We start from the raw sequence: 18,185 nt of genomic DNA, 5'->3' as shown, positions 1-18,185 counted from the left end.
AAATTCTTTCAGCCACATCTCGTCTCTACAGAGTTTGTTACACAGACGCGTTAGATTTCTCAGTTTTTCCATCAACCTCCCCATCCTGGTGTCCCCACAGTGTCATCCTGCTGCCACCCCCAATACTGTGCCCGTTGTGCCCCCCCAATGTCCCAGGTACTATAATGCTAAAAAAAATAGTCACCCCAGTGGACATAATTGGGGTAATTTATCAAACTGGTGTAACGTAGAACTAGATTTCCAAAAGAGCTGTCAAATATGAAAGGTGGAATCTGATTGGCTGCTATGGGCAACTAAGCCAGTTCTACTTTACAGTTTGATAAATTACCCGAATTGCCCCTATAGTGTTCACAGCAGCTATAATGTCCCCTAGAGTGCCCCCAGTAATAATAACACCCTATATTGTGCTCCAGGCAATAATCCCTGTATAGTATCCCCAAAAATAATAGAATTGCCCCTTCAGTGCCTCCCTAATAGCAATGCCCCCCACACTGCCCCATATAGTAATTTCCCCCACACTGCCCCCTATAGAAATCCACCATAGTAATTTGCCCCCACACAGTAATTTCCCCCTCACTGCCCCATACAGTAATTTTCCCAACACTGACCCCCACACAGTAATTTCCCCCTCACTGACCCATATAGTAATTTACCCCACACAGTAGTTTCCCCCACACTGCCCCCCCCCACAGTAGTTGCCCCACACACAGTAATTTCCCCCACACTGTCCCCCCACAGAATTCCCCCCAATAACAATGCCCCCCACACAGTAATTTCCCCCACACTGCCCCCACACAGTAGTTTCCCCCACACGGTCCCCCCAAAGTAATTTCCCCCGCACAGTAATTTCCCCCAATAACAACGCCCTCACACACAGTAATTTCCCCCACACTGCCCCATATAGTAATTTGCCACACACAGTAATTTCCCCACACTGCTTCCACACAGTAGTTTCCCCCACACTGCCCCCCACACAGTAGTTTCCCCCACACAGTATTTTCCCTATAAAGTCGTTTCCCCCACACAGTAATTTCTCCCACACAGTAGTTTCCCCCACACAGTAGTTGCCCCACACACAGTAATTTCCCCCACACTGTCCCCCCACAGAATTCCCCCCAATAACAATGCCCCCCACACAGTAATTTCGCCCACACTGCCCCCATACAGTAGTTTCCCCCACACTGTCCCCCCAAAGTAATTTCCCCCAATAACAACGCCCCCACACACAGTAATTTCCCCCACACTGCCCCATATAGTAATTTGCCACACACAGTAATTTCCCCACACTGCTTCCACACAGTAGTTTCCCCCACACTGCCCCCCACACAGTAGTTTCCCCCACACATTATTTTCCCTATAAAGTCGTTTCCCCCACACAGTAATTTCTCCCACACAGTAGTTTCCCCCACACAGTAGTTTCCCCCCACACAGTAATTTCTCCCACACTGCCCCACACAGTAGTTCCCCCCCACCACTGCACCCACACAGTAATTTCCCACACACAGTAGGCTCCCCCACACAGTAATTTCCCCCACACAGCCCCCATATAGTAATTTGCCCTACACAGTAGTTTCCCCCACATTGCCCCATATAGTAATTTGCCCCCAACATAGTAATCCCTCCCATAATTATTTGCCCCAACATAGTAATCTCTCCCATAATTATTAGCCCCCACACAGTATCCGACCATAATATTTTTCCCCCACATGTCCTCCTGTGTGCCCTCCCATGTCCCCCATGTCGTCCCCCAAAGTTGGCACATAAAATAAAATAAAACAAGAAAAGAAAACCTAAAAACGAAATACTCACCTGCACTTGCAGAGGAGAGGAAGGCGCGCACACTTTACAGTGCTGCTGCGTCCCGGCACAGACGCGCGCGATTACGTCATCACGCACGCCTGCGCCGGGATTTCACTGCTGCATAGGCCTCAGGCCTACTAGGCCTGAAGCCTATGGTGGTGATCATCGCGGGGCAAGGAACTATGCGCTCCCATGCCCGCACAGTATGTGGGCATCAGCGCTCCAGCAATGAGCGCTTCCATCTGTATTGATGGAAGCGCTCATTGCTTCTGGCACCCCTCTGAGAGCCGGCACCCGGGGGCGGACCGCACCACCCGCCCCCCCTAGGCACAACTGACAGGCAGACCATGCAGCTGCTATGGGGTCCATGAGGAAGGGGGGCCCACAGTGGAGGAGAGGCCCCGTCCCCTAATTGCCCCTGTCTATCTTCCTAAAGCTAAAGGACTTTGATGATATCACAGGTCCTGTAAGGGAACTGCACAGTGTAAAGTGTACTTCCCAGGTTAGAACAGCGCATCTGCCAGGACCTGTGATGACATTGTCTTCAACATCACAGGTCCTGCAGGACCTAGCAAAGAAACTGCACCAAGAATGGTGTAGTTCCCAGGTTTGAAAGGTACATCTGCCAGGACCTGTGATGACATCATCACAGGTCCTTTAACCCCTAACAGCAAGTGTTTGACGTTCACAATCAGCTCTGCATTGATCCATACAGACTGGAATGGAGTGGTAAGAGGAGGTCCTCCACTTTTCTCTTCATCACCCCCCCCCCCCCATGCCCTGTTTTTACTCATTGCTCACTCATATATAATACAGTTACAGTGAGCACTACCTTATGTACCTCACAGTGACCATAATGTACAGTATAACTGACCACATATATCTGTACACACTGCACCTATATCTTCTATGTCTCAAATCAATACACTGCTCTGTGTGCTTGTATATATATATCTAAGGCTACTTTCACACTTGCGTTTGGTGCGGATCCGTCATGGATCTGCACAGACGGATCCATTCAGATAATACAACTGTCTGCATCCGTTCAGAACGGATCCGTTTGTATTATCTGTAACATAGCCAAAACGGATCCGTCTTAAACACCATTGAAAGTCAATGGGGAACGGATCAGTTTTCTATTGTGCCAGATTGTGTCTGACGAAACTGAGCCAAACGGATCCGTCCCCATTGACTTACATTTTGTGCCAGGGCGGATCCGTTTGGCTCAGTTTCATCAGACGGACACCAAAACGCTGCAAAAAGCGTTTTGGTGTCCGCCTCCAAAGCAGAATGGAGACTGAATGGAGGCAAACTGAGGCATTATGAGCATTTTCCATTCAGAATGCATTAGAATGCGAACTGATAAATTTTGGACCACTTTTGAGAGCCCTGAACGGATCTCACAAACGGAAAGCCAAAACGCGAGTGTAAAAGTAGACTAATATATAAAGCTGAGTGTGTGTGTGTCCGCTAAAGAAATCCGCACCGTCGCATTTACAATCACAAAATTTGCCACACAGGTACATCATGTGTCCGGGAAGGTTTTGGACCAGGTCTCCGCTCTCTAGGACGTACCGTTCCTGAGATTCCCAAAAAATGCATTAGCCAATAGAAGCTTGGTCACATGACCCTTATCAGCCAATAGAAACTTGCAGGTCCTCCAGTCTCCACATACACAGTTTTACTCCAGGTTTAACAACCCAGCCATTTATCTTCACTGCTGTAGGAGAGCTTTAAAGGAAATTTGTCACCAGGATAATCGCTATTGAAGTAAAGCCATGGCCTAATAGCACTTAGTACCTTATTTCCAGATGTGCCTTTGTTTTGTAGATGTTTTTATTCTCTGAAAATCCAGTTTATTTGGTATGCAAATGAGCCAGTAAGGTGCCCAGAGGGGCGTCACTCTTGCAGGAAGGCGCCCAGACACGCCCCCTGCCACAATGTGTCCACCCTCAAAAGACTTAAAACTCCGCCCCCAGGTCCCGCTAAGCCATGCCCATGATCCAGTTAGGCCATGCCCCCTACCACTCCTGATCCGACGAGGATTGAAAAAATGAAGGTAAAAATCAACTTCTGTCAGCTGCAGGGGTGGGAGGGAGGGTGACTTTCTCCCTGCACATCACACTCAGACAGCACAGTGCTGCTGTCTTAGAGGGAGCTGTTCAAAAGGACACGCCCCCGATCCAGTAAAGGACACTTTTTAGAGGGCGGGCCCCTGTGGAGGTCACTGTCAAGGGGGTGGTATGCTATGAAACTCACTGTTAAAGGGGAAGGCTGCTGTAAAGGTCAACGTTAAGGGGATGGGCTGCTGTAAAGGTAAAAATTAAGGGAATGGGCTGCTATGGAGGTCCAATTTTAAGGGACGGGGCACTGTGGGGGGGTCAGTGTTAAGGCGTGGGGGGCTGTGGAGGTCACTGTTTTGGGGGGGGTGCTGTAGATGTCACCGTTATAGTGGATACTATCGATATCTTTTAACGACACACAGAAACATTAAATGAAATAGATGAAATATACCTGTGCGAAGCCGGATCCTTCAGCTAGTATATTTTATATATATACACAAACTGCATATATTGCACAGTATAATAGATGCAGTATGTACAGATATATAGTATATACAGCAGTGGACTGGTATGTGAGGTATGAGCTGTAATTTATACCTCATACCTCATGTTGTTTACAAAAAAAGGGGGGGCCTAACCTGGGTAAAGGTATTTGTATACACATATACAGTACAGACCAAAAGTTTGGACACACCTTCTCATTCAAAGAGTTTTCTTTATTTTCATGACTATGAAGGCATCAAAACTATGAATTAACACATGTGGAATTATATACATAACAAACAAGTGTGAAACAACTGAAAATATGTCATATTCTAGGTTCTTCAAAGTAGCCTCCTTTTGCTTTGATTACTGCTTTGCACACTCTTGGCATTCTCTTGATGAGCTTCAAGAGGTTGTCCCCTGAAATGGTTTTCACTTCACAGGTGTGCCCTGTCAGGTTTAATAAGTGGGATTTCTTGCCTTATAAATGGGGTTGGGACCATCAGTTGCGTTGAGGAGAAGTCAGGTGGATACACAGCTGATAGTCCTACTGAATAGACTATTAGAATTGGTATTATGGCAAGAAAAAAGCAGCTAAGTAAAGAAAAACGAGTGGCCATCATTACTTTAAGAAATGAAGGTCAGTCAGTCAGCCGAAAAATTGGGAAAACTTTGAAAGTAAGGGCTATTTGACCATGAAGGAGAGTGATGGGGTGCTGCGCCAGATGACCTGGCCTCCACAGTCACCGGACCTGAACCCAATCAAGATGGTTTGGGGTAAGCTGGACCGCAGAGTGAAGGCAAAAGGGCCAACAAGTGCTAAGCATCTCTGGGAACTCCTTCAAGACTGTTGGAAGACCATTTCAGGGGACTACCTCTTGAAGCTCATCAAGAAAATGCCAAGAGTGTGCAAAGCAGTAATCAAAGCAAAAGGTGGCTACTTGAAGAACCTAGAATATGACATATTTTCAGTTGTTTCACACTTGTTTGTTATGTATATAATTCCACATGTGTTAATTCATAGTTTTGATGCCTTCATAGTCATGAAAATAAAGAAAACTCTTTGAATGAGAAGGTGTGTCCAAACTTTTGGTCTGTACTGTATATTAGTGCCAAGAATGGCCTAGACCTATCTTGACCCAGGTATAAAGTGTGTATTAAAATTTCACTTTTAATTCGACATAATGATAAAACGGCTGTGAGCCATAACAAACAATTAAAATACTTTGTTTCCACCCCAAAGAGTTGACGAATTAGTTGCTGCCAAGGTGAGGGAGATGTGCGCTATGTCCTATTCACCACAACTATATCTGCAGAGCTTGAACATAGGGGGGGGGCAATGTGTGGATAGACTAATGTAAGCAAACTACCTGTAGTTGCCTGCAAAAACTGATTAAATGGAATAGGTGACTGTGCTCCTACACACCAACGTTCACAGCACAGAACACTTGTCTGTCCCAAATATTCTGCCCAAACCCCTGAAGAAGCCAGTGATCTGGTGAAACATGTTGGGGGGCAGTTTGTTTTAAACAATTGTTGTCCACTCCAATGTTGCTTTTTAGCTTAGAAGTCCTTGTGTAGGACATTTCATTCAATATAGCAAGGTTTTTGAGCTAGGTGGAGCGCTTAGCAGCGTGTGTGCAGTGTGTGAATGCGTCTTGACAGCTACTGACGTAGTGTCAGAAAAGTGTGCTGTGCTGTGAACGTTGGTGTGTAGGAGAACAGTCACCTATTCCATTTAATCCGTTTTTGCAGGCAACTATAGGTAGTTTGCTTACATTAGTCTATCCACACATTGCCCCCCTATGTTCAAGCTCTGCAGATATAGTTGTGGTGAATAGGACATAGCGCACATCTCCCTCACCTTGGCAGCAACTAAGTCGTCAACTCTTTGGGGTGGAAACAAAGTATTTTAATTGTTTGTTATGGCTCACAGCCGTTTAATCATTATGTCGAATTAAAAGTGAAGTTTTAATATACACTTTATACCCGGGTCAAGATAGGTCTAGGCCATTCTTGGCATTAATATATATGTGTCATACCTCATGTCAATACACTGTTGTATTTACTATATACAGTACCTGTACACACTGCCTGTCCAAAAAAAAAAAAAGTCGCCATCTGGATTTAACTAAACAAATAGTTCTAAGCCTCCTATTGGATAATTACTGCATGGGCTATTATCTTTCAGCTGGCAACAAGTTATTTAACCCCAACTGGTGCAATGAGCTGCTTCTCATTTCTTAAACAACCATGTGGAAAGACACATCTCGTGGTCGTGGAAAAGATCTTGGTCTGTTTGAGAAGGGTCAAATCGTTGACATGCATCAAGCAGAGAAAACATCTAAGGAGATTGCAGAGACTACTAAAATTGGGTTAAGAACTGTCCAACGCATTATTAAAAACTGGAAGGATAGTGGGGACCCATCGTATTCGAGGAATAAATGTGGCGGGGAAAAAATCCTGAATGATGATGATCGGCGATCACTGAAACGTTTGGTGAAATCAAATCGAAGAAAAACAACTGTAGAACTCAGGGCTATGTTTAATAGTGAAAGTAAGAGCATTTCCACATCCACAATGCGAAGGGAACTCAAGGGATTGGGACTGAACAGCTGTGTAGCCGTAAGAAAACCACTAATCAGGGAGGCAAACCAGAAAAAAAGGCTTCAATTTGCTAGGGAGCATAAAGATTGGACTCTGGAGCAATGGAAGAAGGTGACGTGGTCTGATGAGTCCAGATTTACCCTGTTCCAGAGTGATGGGCGCATCAGGGTAAGAAGAGAGGCAGATGAAGTGATGCCCCCATCATGCCCAGTGCCTACTGTACAAGCCTGTGGGGGCAGTGTTATGATCTGGGGTTGCTGCAGTTGGTCAGGTCTAGGTTCAGCAACAGTATGTGCTCCAAGAATGAGGTCAGCGACTACCTGAACATACTGAATGACCAGGTTATTCCATTAATGGGTTTTTTCTTCACTAATGGCACGGGCATATTCCAAGATGACAATGCCAGGATTCATCGGGCTCAAATTGTGAAAGAGTGGTTCAGGGAGCATGAGACATCATTGTCACACATGAATTGGCCACCACAGAGTCCAGACCTTTACCCCATTGAGAATCTTTGGGATGTGCTGGAGAAGGCTTTGCGCAGCGGTCAGACTCTGCCATCATCAATGCAAGATCTTGGTGAAAAATGAATGCAACGCTGGATGGAAATAAATCTTGTGACATTGCAGAAGCTTTTCGGAACAACGCCACAGCGAATGCGTGCCGGAATCAAAGCTAAAGGCGGTCCAACAAAATATTAGAGTGTGTGACCTTATTTTTTTTTGGTGGCGACTTTTTTTTTTTTGAACAGGCAGTGTATAATACATCGTACCTCACATATCAGTACACTGCTGTATATACTATATATCTGTACACACTGCATATATTATACCCCGTACCTCACATATCAGTACACTGCTGTATATACTATATACCTGAACACACTGCATATATTATACCTCGTACCTCACATATCAGTACACTGCTGTACATACTATAAATCTATACACACTGCATATATTATACCTCATACCTCACATATCAGTACACTGCTGTACATACTATAAATCTATACACACTGCATATATTATACCTCTTTTGTGTGCCAGGGCTGTTTTTGTAATCCCAATCCGGCCCTGATGGCATAAATTATAAAACACAGCAGCAAGAATAGTTCATGGAACAAGGGGAGAGGCCTGGAATGGGTAAAGGGAGGGGCTATAAAAGGGGAATGGGGGCCCAATTTAGATTCTTGCTATGAGGCCCAGTGATTTTTATGTACGTTCCTGGTTATAATATATGCCGCCACTAGTTTTTTTTCCACATTGTATCTTTGGCTCAAGTTTCATGATCTATCATGCTCACACTGAATCATCATTTTGTTTTCCAAGCTCAAAATTCAAGAGATTTCTCACGAAAAAAGAGAGAAGGCTGAGGAGACAATCAAGTTACAGTTTGGAATGGAGAAGATCATCCATTGTCAGGACACCTTGTACTGTGAGACTCTACATGATGTACGACGGTCATCTTCAACCGATCCTCAAGTTGGGCAGGGCCAGTTGATGGATGAACTCACTCTCCATTTAAAGGCGTACTTCCAGGTTAGTGTTCCAGGCTTCAACTTAGTCTACTTTCGCACTCGCGTTTTGGCTTTCTGTTTCTGAGATCCGTTCAGGGCTCTCACAAGCAGTCCAAAACGGATCAGTTCAGTCTCCATTCCGCTCTGGAGGCCGACACAAAAACGCTGCTTGTGTCCGTCTGACGAAACGGAGCCAAACGGATCCGTCCTGGCACAGAATGTAAGTCAAGGGGGACGGATCCGTTTTCACTGCCACAATAGAAAACGGATCCGTCCCCCATTGACTTTCAATGGTGTTTAAGACGGACCCGTATTGGCTATGTTAAAGATAATACAAACGGATCCGTTCTGAATGGATGCAGACGGTTGTATTATCTGAGCACAAAACGCAAGTGTGAAAGTAGCCTAAGGGTGCTGTTTTACATTTCCGCACGTGGACTACCACAAATTTTTGGGCTGTACCTGCAGTTTTTGTGGTTTCAAGTTGCAAGCGCAGGTACAGTTCGGCAATTGTTGGTAATCTATGTGTGGTGACGGCAAGTCAGCCATATGGGTGCTAGCACTCTAAGAGTATGTACACATGATGTCTATCTCAATTGTCTTCATGAAATTCTCTGTGATACGTTATAATATTATGAGATGATGAGATATTGTCTCGTCGTTACCCTTCAGAACACCATGGGACGTCTCTCCAACCAGATCCCTCTGATCATTCAGCATTACGTTCTACATGAATTTACTGACGAGCTTCAATCTCAGATGTATCTTATGATAAAAGAGCGAGAAAACACCAACCTTCTTGATGAAAAGGATAGCCTGTGTGGAGAGAGAAAGAAACTAAAGGATCGGATCCAGCGCCTCACCCTGGCCCGTAAACGCTTAGCAGATTTCTCCAAGCTGGTGTAAGGGAACGTCCAAAAAAAAGAAAAAATCTGCAATAAAATCTAGGTGCATTGCATGAGAATTTGTCTTAGATTTGACAAAATCTCATCCACACACTGCGAAAAAAAAAATCTGCAGCAAAAATTGACCTGTGGTGCATTTTATAAATCCACAGCATGTCAATTTATGCTGAGGATTTCCCCCTTTTGCAATGCATGGCAAATCCACATTTAAAAAATCACAGACAAATCTGCACTTAAAGGGAGTCTGTCAGCAGTTTTGACCTTGCTAAACTGCTGACAGCACTAGGTAGGGTGTGTGGAGGCTTTTCTCATCAGGAGCAGTAAGAAAATGAAGTTTATTCTGCCAAGTTCAATGCCCAGGAGGTGGAGCTTCTCTGTGACATGTTTCTCTGCATTAAGCTGCTACGACAGCCCATCTGTGTACTAAGAGACAGCTGTACTGGTCTCCTGGTTGGATGCTACAGCTGTCACTCAGAGCGGATCGGAGGGGCTTCGAAGCAGCTCCGTGCGGAGAGCACTTTCACAATGTAGCTCTGCCTCTTGTGCTCTTGCAGGAGCAGAATTTGGCAGAATAAAACTTCATGTTTTCACTGCTGCTGATGAGGAACACTACACAGAAGGTATGTTTGTCCTGCTCTCCCCAAACCCTACCTTTTGCTGTCAGCAGTTTAGCATGGTCAAGACTGCTGACAGACTCACTTTAATTCAGATTTGTAGCAATTTATTTTGCAAAATCACATCAGAAATTGTACTATGGAAAACCCACTCCATGTGGCCGTATTTTTTATATTGCTTCAATGCACCTCAAATCAGAAAAAGATTAAAGGGAATCTGTCACCAGCAACCTCCCTATCCAACTGTTTGCACAGACACATAGTGTAGCTGTGGTTCGCCTGTTTTTCTTTTGTTGATCTAAGACTCCTTTCCAAATGATGACCCTTTTTCTTCCTGTGTAAATTAGGCCAACTAAGGTGTCACCATGCCTCTTGTTGCACACAAGCTCTGCTCCTTTCTGTGGCCAGCTTCTCCGTCACTGCCTTCCCAATGCCTGGCCCTGGCAATGAAAGCAGTCAGGACGGGGCTGGCCACAGAAAGAAGTGGAGCTTGTGCGCAACAAGAGCACCAAAGGCCTAATCTGCATGTTAAGAAAAAGTGTCAGAACTCGGGAATGGAGCCTCACATCAACACAAGAAAAACAGCTCCTTAACCCAGGTGAATCACAGCTATAAGGTCTATTCAAAAAATTTAATAAGGAGGTTGCTGGTGCATCCTTTGTAACACCCAGATTTGTGTTACTACTCGCCTCTAACCCCGCTACTATCTTCTAAGAGCTTTTACACTGTCATCAGATGTGATTTTGCTTATGTCCTCTACAAATGTGCATAAACCTATGTTAAATGCAATTGTTCAAGTCATTTACCTGGTTACCAGTAGGTGGCAGCATCATTGGCAGACATAATCTTAATGTTATGGCAGTTCAGAGTGGAACAATCCTGTTCAATTCTGCCCCCCCCCCCCCCCTTGAGAGAGGTGGGCTATGCCGGCTTCCTTCAGCAAGGGAGGGAAAAAACAGTTAGAGCAGATTTTAGTTGCCCCCTGCATAGGGAAGACAGCAGGGACCTAGTCTCAGCTGAGACTTGGAAATATACCCAGTCTGAGCACCTTCAATCCATCTGTGAGATAAGTCCAGAGTCCTAGGAGAAGCCAATTCCTCCTCAGCTAGTCTGTCCCCATACAGCAGAAGTTACCAGATAAGTTCAGAAGCTAATCCTGCCATAGTTACAGAGCTATCAGATGTTTTAATCCTGCAAGCTCCATATTTAAAGCATAAGTACTCATTCCTGCCAATCATTGCCAAAACCTGCTAGGACCAAGAGACCAAAGCTGTATTCTGCTTGGATGAAAGTTATGTCAAGTAAAGCAACGTTTGAACTTCATCTAAAGGTCTGGACATTATTTCTTCTGCAAAATTCCTCTATTACTCCTACTATCACTACACTCAAATGTATTGCAAGCGAGCCAGGAGCCAGGAGTAGGAGACACCGTGACACAATTACCACCAAACTACAGAGACATTATAGGCCATTACACCACTCTGGCATTCCTAATCTGGGACGTGCGTTATAACACCTTAGAAGGGCCCTGGATTAGTACCCTGCGCAACCTGCAATTGGCGTCACGACAAATACAGAATATTATCCACCCATACCTGGCCACTGCACCTTTGCAATAGTCTTAAGGCTGTATTAGACAGCAAGATCAAGCAGGCAATTGTCGGGAGAGAAGTATCCCTTCCAGGCAATCACCTGCTTGCTAGCAGAGGAGACCGCTACTATTACATGCAGAGTATGAGGAGGAGCGATCGTTATGCCATTGCTCATCCCCATGCTTTCCAGTTATTTTCCAGCAGCAGATTGAGATTACACAGCACGATCTGCTGCCGGCAAGCAATAATTTTTAAGCTTGCTTAAAAATCTGATAGTCTCATGAAAAAGCAAACGTTTGGTCGTTCATCGGGTAATCGGAGGCAGGATTACACTGCCAGATCATGGCTGTGAGGAATATGGATTATCATTATTGGCAGCCCTGATTGTCATTTGATTCACCTTTGGCATGCACACAGTTAGTGTACATGCAAAATATGTTCTCATCCATCTGCTGTCAGCTAGCAAGAGAGGAAGCCCCAGGGTCCAGGCTTCAAGGATGCCCCAGGTGGATAAAGTCACACCTCAACCAGCCAGGTTGGAAGCAAGCTAATCCTGCAGGAAAAACCCCCCAATGATACTTCCCAAACATGTTGGCACCTACATTTCATAAGGAATTATGAATCGTCCGTCCATCCCAGGCATAATTTGGTTTATCTTTTTCCAATCCTGGGGCAAAGTCAAACATCCACGTGGTCCTGGCTTGATGCTAGGATGCCCGGGAGGGGAGATATACATATCTCCCCACAGAAACCAAATAACGGTACCATGCTTGGACTCTAGTTGTAGCCGGAACCCAGGCAGATCAATTGTGCCTGGAACACCTTCCTGCGACATTCTGGTCTGGGGCTATGAGCCCTAAGGTGTTTTATGGGTAATTTTCTGCCAGCACCAGAGAAGGAGGAGTGGACCTACCCATAGGCGGGGAGGGGAGCTACAGGTCATAAGCCCATGCAAGCCAGCGGGCGGTGTCTTTTTCTGAAGGGGGTCACATTGTGTCAATGTGTTTGGAGAGACCGGGAACCAGCTGACATCACTGCCCCCACGTGACTGCACCAAGGACTATTCCACCTCATAACCCAAAGGAACTTTCATCTACCCAGTAACTGACTTTTGCTCTGCTTAACCCTGTATACCTATATCACCTGTATCTGTACCTCAGACCACTGTATATATTCTCTGTGTATATTGTGTTATATCTAGTGTGCCCTTAAGGCGATTAAATATATAATTTAATCTTGTGCTATCTTGTATCTCGATCACGAATCCCCTGTCCCGTGTTTCGGCCTAGTTTAAGCTACCGCGGGTTGGTTTTTCATCCTGTATAATCCCGTTAGCGGACCGGGCTTATATCAAACGAGAAAGCTGGGTGGCAGATTTCCCGAGCTGATAAAGCGTTGTTTTATTGCAGCAGTGAAAAGGCTCCCTCAGCTTGTTGCCTCCCTGTACCCCGCGTGGACAAGAGGTGTCTGTTTAAACTGTACCAAGCTGACCTCACCCGCTCCTCTGGTGGGCGTAACATCACGCTTTAGTAACAAGTAACCATACTGCGTCTCGTGAGCTCGACGTAGGTGACGTCAAGCGGGTACGAGGGGTGGCATCCGTCACAATCGCTAATGTGCATTCCTGCAATCGATCTTTAATGATGAACTGACCGACAATTGGCCAGTCTAATACAGGCTTTACAGATACGCAATACACGGGCACCGGCCTGTGTGCACTCTGCATCATGGATGCGGACCCATTAACTTGAATGGGTCCACAATCAAGGAAATGCAGAAGGAATGCATGGATCGGAACCCCACAGGAGTGCTTTCGTGGTGTTTCTGTCCGTGCCTCCGCACCGCAAAAAAAATAGAACATGTTCTATTTTTTTGCTGTGCGGGTGAATGGGTCTGGATCCGTCCTGGCTGCCACAAGGATGTTGCCTTGTGAACAAGCCCTTTGTCTGTAGTCTGTAACCATGGACACCGATAGACCTGCATAGGATCTCTCGACACAACACAGTAGAATATTTCTTAAAGGGATTCTGTCACCAGAATTAACCCTATTAAACTAGCTGACATTAGCGATGTGCTAATGTCAGCTGAACCTAATAACCCTATTCCTACTTTTATCTATGCCCCCGTTACTCCAGAAATATAACTTTTATAATATGCTAATAAGCCTATAGGTGCAGGGGGGGGGGGGGGGGGGGCGCTGCCCCTGCTCCTAGAGGCTCCTATCTCCCACCTCTGGTCGCTCCCTGCTACACTAGATTGACATTGCCAGGCAGGGTTGGTCTCCTACTGCCGGCCCTGTCTGCAGTGTAAATCTCCCGCCTGCGCCATCCTGTTCAGGATTCGGCGCAGGCGTAGTGAGTGAAGGGCGCTCGCCGGCTGTCGTCTTCCCTCACTGCGCCTGTGGCTGAATGGCGCAAGATTTCCCAGCGCAAGGGCCAGCAGTTGGAGGTGAAGGCTGCCTGGCCCTGTCAATCTAGTGTAGCAGGGCGTGGCCAGAAGGTGGGAGAACGGAGCCTCTAGGAGCAGGGCAACGCCCCCACTGCACCTAGAGGCTAATTATCATATTATAAAAGTTATATTTCTGAGTAACAGGGGCATAGATAAAAGTAGGAATAGACTAGTTGGGTTCAGCTGACATTAGCACATCGCTAATGTCAGCTAGTTTAATAGGGTTAAATCTGGTGACAGAATCCCTTTAATAAAGACTTAAAGCAAAGTTGCCTATTTTTTTATATTTTAAAATGCACTGAAGGCCTCCCGCACATGAACGTATATTTGGTCCGTGTCCGATCTGCAATTTGGCGGCAGTCCGCGTCGGATCCAGACCATTAAACTTGAATGGTCCGCGTCAGTCTGCACCGTAAAAAAAAAAATAGAACAAGTTCTATTTTTTTTTGCAGTGCTGAGGCACGGACAGAAACACCACGGAAGCACTCCAAGGGCTTCCGTGGGGTCCCGTGCTTCCGTTCCGCACTGCAGCTCCGGATTGCAGGAGCACACGGTCCGGTCCCCGCATATGTGTATGAGGTCTTAGGTTTCTATTCTCACTGGCCAGCAGGTTCCAGACATCAGTTTCGATTCTGGGTCAGGAGCACTCATTGTTCTATGCACGCCGCCGCCCCTTCCTTCAAGCGATTGATGTCATTTTCACTTAAAGCGACACTGTCCCAAGAAATAAATGCTTATTTAAAGGGATACTATAATTTAAATTTCAATAAATCATTGCATATTGATAAGATTGTATAATATGTATGTACGGTTGCATCCTTCATCTATCATCCAATGGGACATCTTCCTCTTGTCTCTGTGGATTAAAGCACTATATGGAGAGAACTAAGGTGACAACTATAGGACTCCATTTCCACAAATCATATTATGCAGTGAAACCTAACCATTCGGTTATTTGGAAAGCAGGGTGACGACCGCTATAGCTACCATTCACTTTGCTAAAGATCGACTCTTTCTGGGAAAGCGAATGAAATCATTGTATGAGATCAGAGGAACACAGATGCCTTCTTCCAGAAATAGCGCCACTATTGTCCACAGGCTATATCTAGTATTGCAGCTCAGCAACATTCACTGTAATGAATCTGAGTTGCAATACCGTACACAGCCTATAGACAAGAGTGGCGCTGTTTCTGGAAGAAGTCAGCCATGTTTTTACAATAGCATGCAACCCAGCATTACTGCTGTAATGATGACCATGTCGCTAGTCACCCAGCTTCCCCAAAACTGAAATTTTATTCTAGATAAATAACAGTAATGTAAATAAGTCTTACAATAATGCTTTTCAATACTGCTGGGGGACTGAGGGCACGGAAGATCCCGGGTCTGGTAAGACTTGTTCTGAAACCCTGTTGCTGATAAAACTCTGCAAAGTTCAACTAAAGGCAAAGTCTTTGATCGAAACCCTTATACAAGGAAGTGCAGGGTATGTATACATTGGCTCTGCTGTACCAGACATGATGTTTTTCCTGTTTGACAGGTCTTTGTTGAATTATTGTGTAAGTCAACGCTCTGCAACCTGAGCTCTTCAACGCTCTGCAACCTAAATTCTTCTTCTGTTGTAATACTTCAACTCCCACCATGCTCTGAGGCAGGAATGGTGAAAGAAAGAGACAGAGAGGAATAAGGAAAGAAAGGGAGAGAAAAGGAGAAAGATAGAAAATAAGACAGGGACACAAAGAAACAATGAGGAGAAAAAGGCAATGAAATAGAGAGGTAGCACTGCGAACAAGGGAGGAAAACAGGGAAAGAAAAGGAAGAGACAGATAGAAAGCAAGAAAAGGGGACTAAAGAGAGTCCCAAAGAGAAGGAGAGAAACGCACACAGAGAGAGGAAGAAAGAACATAAATGATGTATTTCTTCAGCCCTCCCCTAAATGGCCAAAACCTGCAGCAATTTATTATATTTTGTAGATTTTACACCTCAAAAAAAAATGGCTCCTGACTAGAAATGAGCGAATCAATTCTAAAATTGGAAAGTTCTAATTCTAAATTTTGTGTGATTCGATTTGGCAGTAATCCAGGCAATTAGAGCACTTTCTAGATAAATTTGACCCGAATCCAATTGGTTGAGCGATATGGTTGAATCGGACCTGAATCAAACTTTAAGGACAGTCTCTCATCTCTAGTCTTGACAGGAAAGCAGAGAGAAGACCTGAAAAGAAAAGAAGAGGGAAAAATAGAGATGGAGAAAAAGAGAGAGTGGTAAAGAGACAAACAGAGATCGAGACAGGAAAAGTGAAAAAAATAAAGACAGAGGGTGAGAGAGAGAGAGGATGAAGAAGAAAGGAGAATGGGGATATGAAAGGAGAGTGGATACAGATAAGGAGAAAGAGAAAAGATGATGAGAAGGAGAGAACCAAAGAAAGAACATTTTTCAACTAGAGATGAGCGAATTGATTCTTTGGAATCAAAAGTTTGACCCAACATTTTTATTTTAAGTTATAAAGAATCAGAAGTTTTGAGGATTTGATTTGTAAAGGAAAAGAGAGAGAGCCGAGAAAGCTTTTCAGGGAATTTGAAGCACTTTTGATTTGGGTCAAATAAGGTCCAATCAGAAAGGTGCTTTGTCTTGACCCTCAGTTCATATCTCAGACCCAACACAGCAATTCTATAGCATGGAGGAAAACTCCATATCAACGCTTTACTGGAATATTCCACACGGTCCCGAGTAGTGAGGAAGAAAATTACATCTCTGATACATACTTATGGTATATACCTAGAGTAAAGAAGGCATTTCTCCCATGAGAACACTCCTTTATCCGGTCCATCAGTCATTCAGTTTCAGGCTTCCCCATATAAGCGTTTATGCAATGGGCTCAGGTTTCGCACCGTCTTATGCGAATCTGCTTACAGGCATACTTCATACGCTACACAGAATCATCTTTCAGATTACAGTACATGATGGATTTTTTTATGGCACAGATGGTAGCAAATCTGATGCTCGAGTGTTCATTGATGAATTAAACTATTTAATTAGTTTATCTCTCAGCCATAACTTATTATTCAACCTCCATTGAATTTCTTGTTTTTTTTTACAATCATTTTTTAAAGGGAACCTGTCCATCAACTTTATACTGCCCATAGTAACGGCAGAATAAAGTAGAGACGGGTGATTTGATTTCAGCAGTCTTCATTTATAAGTAAAAAATAAGAGGTTGCCAAGAACCAACATCACAATCCATAGGCCTGGAAAAGAGTCCCGGACACCTGGGAAGAGTCATGGTTATTCATGAATTCCTGCTCTCCCTACCCACCTGCTGATGATTGACAGGCTTTTACCTGGTTTTCTCCCTTTTTCTCTAGGAGAGAACTGCCAATCATCAGCAGATGGTCGGGAGAGCAGGAGATTATAATAACCAGGACTCTTCTCAGGTAGATTTGACTCTTTTCAAGGCCTGTGATACAATGATTATGATGCTGGTTGTCAGCAACCACTTACTTTTAGCTCATGAGTGACACATCGCTGAAATCAGCATTTCTGTCACTAATTTATGCTGCACTCAGTGAGGTCTGCGAAAAGTTGATGACAGTTTCCCTGTAACCATTTTGTATAGGTAAGAGCCAACAGACAGTATGGCAAAGTAAACCAGTAATGTGTGTCAATCAGAATATATATCGTGGGCACTTACAGTGCATAATGTCCTCACCCAATATGTGGCCAATCGAAAATGGACATTACGGCCAACTAAGGAAGTATAGTGAAAAGGATCACGGATAACCGACAAACGTGATGAACAGGGCAAGCCGACGAAAGATAAACTAAGTAGTGGAGGGGCCTTCCGTCGGATGGCAGACACCATGAGTGGTACAGTATTTGGTTGACTGTAAGTTACATTTCACTGTGTTCCACCAAACAGCTCAGCCAATGAACTAATAGCAAGTTGAGGTAGTTACCGCTATTCAATCATATTGGGGTGATGCCAGACAATCCACGAGGGGAGGGAAGGGGAAAAGGCTCAATTGCGGGATGGCAGACACAAGGTAGGCACTACAAGCACGTATTGGTAGACTCTTAACTAGACAGCAGAGGTCTGTTAGGAGGAGCATTCTACCCAAGATGTCCATATTTTTAAGAATTGATCATGATGGTCTGCT

The 18,185-nt window shown here is 44.8% G+C and overlaps 1 protein-coding gene across 9 annotated transcripts in view; it reads left to right on the top strand.

Moving 5' to 3' along the window:
* The window catches only part of LOC120994463 (interferon-induced GTP-binding protein Mx2-like), a 143,809-nt gene extending 134,336 nt beyond the window's left edge, over nucleotides 1-9,473 (top strand). For all 9 annotated transcript variants that reach the window (XM_040423057.1, XM_040423051.1, XM_040423053.1 and 6 more), the window contains 2 exons: nucleotides 8,285-8,494; nucleotides 9,145-9,473. In XM_040423057.1, coding sequence (XP_040278991.1) covers nucleotides 8,285-8,494; nucleotides 9,145-9,378 — 444 coding nt within the window. In that variant the 3' untranslated portion in view covers nucleotides 9,379-9,473. The remainder of the gene's footprint in view (nucleotides 1-8,284; nucleotides 8,495-9,144) is intronic.
* The last annotated feature ends 8,712 nt before the right edge of the window (nucleotides 9,474-18,185 follow it).

Source organism: Bufo bufo, chromosome 3, assembly GCF_905171765.1.
Source record: "Bufo bufo chromosome 3, aBufBuf1.1, whole genome shotgun sequence".
Taxonomy (NCBI): Eukaryota; Metazoa; Chordata; class Amphibia; order Anura; family Bufonidae; genus Bufo; species Bufo bufo.
The sequence above is the reverse complement of the archived record's forward strand: the minus strand, read 5'-3'. Positions and strand labels throughout refer to the sequence as shown.